Source organism: Trifolium pratense, linkage group LG5 (genome assembly GCF_020283565.1).
Source record: "Trifolium pratense cultivar HEN17-A07 linkage group LG5, ARS_RC_1.1, whole genome shotgun sequence".
In the NCBI taxonomy this organism is placed as follows: domain Eukaryota; kingdom Viridiplantae; phylum Streptophyta; class Magnoliopsida; order Fabales; family Fabaceae; genus Trifolium; species Trifolium pratense.
Window position 1 is genome coordinate 51,043,205 of NC_060063.1, and position 5,922 is coordinate 51,049,126.

The 5,922-nt window shown below is 36.7% G+C and overlaps 1 protein-coding gene across 1 annotated transcript; it reads right to left on the reverse strand.

The window, feature by feature from the left end:
- Positions 1-3,036: 3,036 nt before the first annotated feature.
- Positions 3,037-4,181, reverse strand: LOC123886856. The gene is made up of 3 exons (XM_045936133.1): positions 3,751-4,181; positions 3,394-3,503; positions 3,037-3,069 (listed from the first exon to the last, which is right to left on the reverse strand). The coding sequence occupies exons 1-3, from the start codon at positions 3,965-3,967 to the stop codon at positions 3,037-3,039; spliced, it is 360 nt and encodes a 119-aa protein (XP_045792089.1). The 5' UTR covers positions 3,968-4,181.
- Between the last annotated feature and the right edge of the window lie 1,741 nt (positions 4,182-5,922).

A 5,922-nucleotide genomic window follows, 5' to 3' on the forward strand; every position in this document is an offset into this window, starting at 1 on the left:
TTCTGAAGACAAGATGGGCAAAGAAGAATGTACCTCAAGATTAGTCTCAGAAGAGTCATCCGTTGGTGTAGTAGTATCATCGAGAGGGGTATTTGTATCATTGAGAGGGGCATTCGGATGAGCAGCCTTATTCTTCCTTGTATAACACTTCTTAAAAAGACTATTTGGCCTTTCCTCTTCACTAGTTTCGAGCTCAGTTGTTATAGGTTCTGGGGAATTTGTAAACTTCTCTAAATCATCAATTAGCTCTTTCTCAAGTTCCCCTTGACTATCAACTATGTCATGTGCAACTAGCTCCTCTTGGCCATCAATTATATCTCCCAAGGGCTCCCCCTGACCATCAACTGTGTCCTTTATGGGATCCCCTTGACTACCTGAGTTCCAAAATCTCTTCTCATCTAGCCATAGTTTGTCTTCCTCTTTGCTGTCAATTTCTCCTTGAAGAGGACTTAGAGACACGTCTCCACTGAAATAAGACTCGCGTTCACAAAATTGGACATCCATGGTAACAAAGTATTTCATGGTAGGAGGATGGTAGCATTTATATCCCTTTTGAGAGGATGAATAACCAAGAAAGACACATTTTAGAGCACGAGGATCAAGCTTATCCCTCTGGTGTGAGTGAACATGAATATAGCAAACACAACCAAACACTCTAGGACAAATGTTTAAGGCGGAAGGAATAGAGTAAAATTGAGATAACATTCGGAAAGGTGTTTGATAGTCAATAGTACGTGCAGGCATTCGGTTTATTAGAAAAATAGCAGTCATGACTGCATCAGCCCAAAAACGTTTAGGAACATGCATAGCAAAGCATAATGCCCGAGCCACCTCAAGAATGTGTCGGTTTTTACGCTCTGCTGTACCATTCTGTTGTGGTGTATAAGTGCATGATGTCTGGTGCAAAATTCCATTTTCTTCAAAAAACTTAGCAAGAGACTGATTTTTAAACTCACGACCATTGTCAGAATGAAACACTTTAACCTGAGTGTTGAATTGAGTTACTATCATTTTTGAAAATTTTGGAATAACATCTAAAACTTCATGTTTAGATTTTAGCAAATATACCCAACTCACTCTAGTACAATCATCAATAAAAGACACAAAATATCTATAACCCAAGGTTGAAGGAGTAGAAAAAGGACCCCAAACATCTGTAAAGACACGGGTAAAAGGAAATGGACTTTTATTAATACTTATTTTGAAAGGTACACGATGATTTTTAGCATAAATGCAATGTTCACATCTTAAACTAGAAACGTGAACGTTTTTGAACAACTGAGGGAACAAACGTTCTAAGTAAAAAAATGATGGATGACCCAATCGACAATGCCATAAGAGAAGCTTCAATCTCTCAGACGACTTCTGTGTCACTTGAAGAACTTGATCTGGTTTTTGTTGTAATCCTCCTGCCCCTTCCAAGTAATATAGACCCCCTCTCTCCTTACCAACACCAATCGTCATCTTCGTAAGATTGTCCTGAAATACACAATGTGAAGAATGAAAGGTTACAGAATAATTAAGATTTTTGGTAATCTTGCTAATGGATAGAAGATTGTTAGAGAGGTTAGGTGCAAGTAAAACTGAGGATAAGGGAAGTGAGGAAGAAAGTGAGACATTTCCAGATCCAGAGATCGGCATAGGAGTCCCATTAGCAACCTGGACAGACTTAATAGGTGAAGGAATTAGTGAGTCAATCACAGAAGAATAACTAGTCATGTGATCAGTTGCCCCTGAATCAATAACCCAAGTGTTAGTAGCAGCAGAAATGAAAGCAAAACCAGAATTACCTTCCTTTGGAGATGCCCGAGTTACATGAAAAACAGAAGTTGGATTATCTATCGAAGCAACCTGTGCAGATTTTTTACTTTTCCTTTCAGCTTGCTTGAGTTTGTACCACTCCGGATAACCATGTTTCTTCCAGCAAATATCCTCAGTGTGAGTATTTTTGTTGCAATAATTGCAGAAACGAGAGAGTGAGTTAGAAGACCGGGAAGCAGTTGTTTCCTGAGAGTTGTTCTTATGGACAACTAGGGCTGATACTTCTGATCGATCTTCTATTCCCATGGTGAGTTGTCTCTGCTCTTCACGACGGACTTGTGAATAGACTTCTTCAAGACTTGGCAAAGGAGTAGCTGCTAAGATTCGACTACTAATGTGATCCAGGCTGTGATCAAGGCCAACGAGAAATACATAAACTCGATCGTCAGCAGTGCGTTTCCTCAATTTTTCAACATCATTTGGACATGACATATCATTGGGTCTGCGATAATCAAGTTCTAGAAAAATTGAATTAAGCTCATTGTAATATTCTGAAAGTGGACGACCTTCTTGACGGGATTGAAAAGACTTCTTCATTAGTTCATAGACTTGTGAAGAATCTGAGACATCAAGATAGCTCCTTTTGACAGCATCCCAGACATCTTTAGCCGTCCCACATTGGACGAAGTGTGTCATCAGTTTGTCTGTCATGGAATTTATGAGCCAACCCTTGACGAGCGCATCTTCGGCCTCCCAGTCATCATACTTAGGGTCGCTCTCTGCTGGAGCAGCCTTCCTTCCATTGATGTATCCCTTTTTTTTCCTTCCAGCAATATGCATCTCCATGATTTGGGACCAGATCCGATAGTTAGCCCCATCCAATTTTATAGAAACTGGCGGAGAAGAAGTTTCGTGAACAGTCACCGTCGACGGTGTCGTGGACGATGTCTTGCTGTTGGAAGTATTCTCCACAGTTTTATGAATCTCTGTTCCAGACATGGTATAGAAACTGAGAAGAATGTAAAGGAGAGGAGAAGAGGAAGGTGGCTAGGGTTCAGAGACAGAGAGATAGCAGCGAAATTTTATTTAATTTTTTTTTTTTTGCTCTGATACCAAATTGAAATTAGCTGAATGATATATTTTATTCCATATGCATAAGATGTATATATACACAGAGTACAATCATATTCTAGGAAATAAACTATACAGTCAATGAAGACGTGATTATAATCATTAAATCCTAATTTAATCAGAAAATAATGCTAGCTGTCATTTTTAACTGTAGCAAAGAAGGAAGAGGCTGATTTTCTACATTTACATAAAGTTCTCAATCAAAAAGTTTTACTATTATATTATATATTACTATATAACAAAAAAAAAGCTGATCTCAAAGACCAGAAATCTCTAAGAACTTAATAAATAGAATACCAATCCATCAGATTTTAATCACATAATAATTACACATTTCATAAAACAATAGGTATTTAGTGTTTCTAAATCTAATGTAACACTAATTAATTTCAGTATATCAAATTATTTGAAGATAGCAGTTGTAAAAGAAATGATATCATATGTGAGTCATTTATAGAAGTTGAATAATAAAGAACGCCTATTTAAATACTAAGTTTTCACCTTGTTGAGAACAACCACACGTGATTTGTTGGTAATCGCCATTTTATGCAAAAAGAGATTATCACGAGTAGAATAGAACTTTGGCTTTCCATTGCCCAATTCAGTAACTGCTGTAGCCAGTAATGAGTAAAGAAGAAGAGAGAAAGAGATTATAAGTATATGCAATTCCAAAGCTTGCAAATTAAATTTCATTATTAAAATTACTAATAAATATCGATGATGTCATGATGATGTACTCTCCAACTAAACACCAACTTAGTAATATTATCACTCTTCCATCATTGAAGCTGTTCTGCTTTTTGATTGAATTGACGCTTAAAAGTAAAACTATAACTTTCTAACCATAATAATGCTGACCTGAAGGTGAATCACCACCAGGTCTCGCATTTGGCTGCACCCCAGGCCGAACCAATCCTTGAGCACCAAAGTTGGTTTGCATGTGAGGCGAGGAACCAGGACCGGAAGTTGAACCACCACTAGGCTGTAAATTTACATTGTGTGGAACCCCGGGATGGCTGCTTTGAGCAAGAGGCGAGGAAGCGGTAGGCATAGCTGCGGACGCGTAGGCGGGCATAGTAGGATATGCACCATTTTGAACAGGATAAGCACCGGGAACAGGTACATAACCCGGTATAAGTGCATGCTAAGTTAGATCCCATGATGGCCCTTGTCCTCCAGGAACTTGAGTCTGAAAACCAGGGGAACTGAGGATTTTGCCAAGATGTTACAGGAACTTGTGGTACTGCAACTTACCAAAACATATTACAGTAAAATTAGACTCAGTTTCATTCAATTGTCATAAACAAATTACCATAAAAGGTAAATCAAGTGTCAAGAAGCATACATCTATGTATCAAATCTGTTTCCGATCAAGAAAGTGCCCACATTGCTTCTAAGAATATCTCTTAAAATTTTTTCCCTCATTAACATTTACCCAAAAACACATTTTTATACCTTTACATTGAGATCAGTATGACGAGAGTATGATAGATGAAGCTTACAATAGCCACCATCATATATGCAATGCCCCTCTAAAGCTTCTCTAGCAGCGGCTGCCGTCGTAACATCTGCAAAAACAAAAAACAAAAAAAATCTCAAAATCATAGAGAAGTACCATAATTATTTCTATCCATCCATTAGCAACAAAAAAAACATCCACGTTCAACACTAAAGCAGAAGGAACTGGGAAGGGGAGAATGACTTCTGTCAAAATGATCATAAAATATTATTCATAAGCTAATCATTTACACACTTTAATCATCAGCCCTGCAGGTGGTCGGAAATAAAAACAGGCATAATCAACAAAAAAAAGAGGTTACATAAAGTGGAATAATGAAGTAAATGCATTCAGAAATGGATCACTGCAGTAATCATATTCCTAGAAAAAAATCATTCTGATAATTTCATTCTATTTGCCATTTGCTGATGACCATCAATCATAACAAAGGAGAGAAAACATTAATTGCAAGGTAAATAGAAAGAGGGAACATAAGAAAAGACATAATCTCTTGTGAGCATACAAATTTCCAAAACTGTTTTTTGAATAAGCTCCACACTCATAACCCGCATACATAAAAAGAGAGCCAGAGTGTTTAAGTGAAACACACAAGTCAATAAAATCAAGTCCACCACCGAAACAATCCAATCAAAGTTCGTCTAACTAATATGCAGTTAATCGCAACAACAACAAAAAACTAGTTACAAAATTGTATGCAAATACAACTACCATACCTCTAATGTAGCCAAACCTTTTGATACCAACTCAATCATCCTTGACCTTGTCTACAGGAACATAAAATACTGATAAGTAAAAGCTTCAAGAAGGTGTTGAAACAAAATTGCCTTACCACCCAACACTCTGGTAAAGGAAGATTAAGTACACAGTCTGTAGTGTCAAACTGAGAACAATAAATAGAAAGTATTGGTTAAGAGAAAATGTAAAACAATTATTAGATACACATATGTTGAAGTACAATGAAGAATATTAACTAAATTTCCTATGTTAAAATCACAATGCTACAGTAAATTGAAGGTAATATAATAAAAATTCCAACATAGCCGCCAAACTTTGAACTATGCAAGTACTTATAAGTTGTTGTGTAACACTAGATTTGGGATATAATCGGGTGTTTTATCTTCTTATTACCATAAAAATTTCTGTTATTTTCTGTTTTGTACTTTAATCGAGAGAAGTATTCCTTGTAATTTTGTTTTCCTTTCATCTTGATGTAACGAACCGTATAGGTTCAAATACCATATATTTTCCATCAAGGGCATTCTATTTTTTTCCTTAAGGTTTTTTATATTTTTTCCATCGGGTCATTCTATTTCATAGAATTTATAACAAAGTAGGTTTTCTTTTCGATTAAGGGTCACAGCAACATCATTCTCCCATTTATCGAACCATTTAGGTTCACATACCAAATATTTTCCATCGGCCACATTTTATTTTTTCCATCAGGGTCAAGCTATTTTTCCATCGGGTCAGGTCATTCTATTTCATTGAATTTAAAACAAAGAAGGCAGCAG

Coding starts and splice junctions, on each gene's coding strand:
- LOC123886856 (XM_045936133.1), bottom strand. CDS start 3,967: ATGCCCGCCTACGCGTCCGCAGCTATGCCTACCGCTTCCTCGCCTCTT. Junction 3,504..3,750: donor TGGTGGTGATTCACCTTCAG/GTCAGCATTATT, acceptor TACTGGCTACAG/CAGTTACTGAATTGGGCAAT. Junction 3,070..3,393: donor GTGTGGTTGTTCTCAACAAG/GTGAAAACTTAG, acceptor ATGTAAATGTAG/AAAATCAGCCTCTTCCTTCT.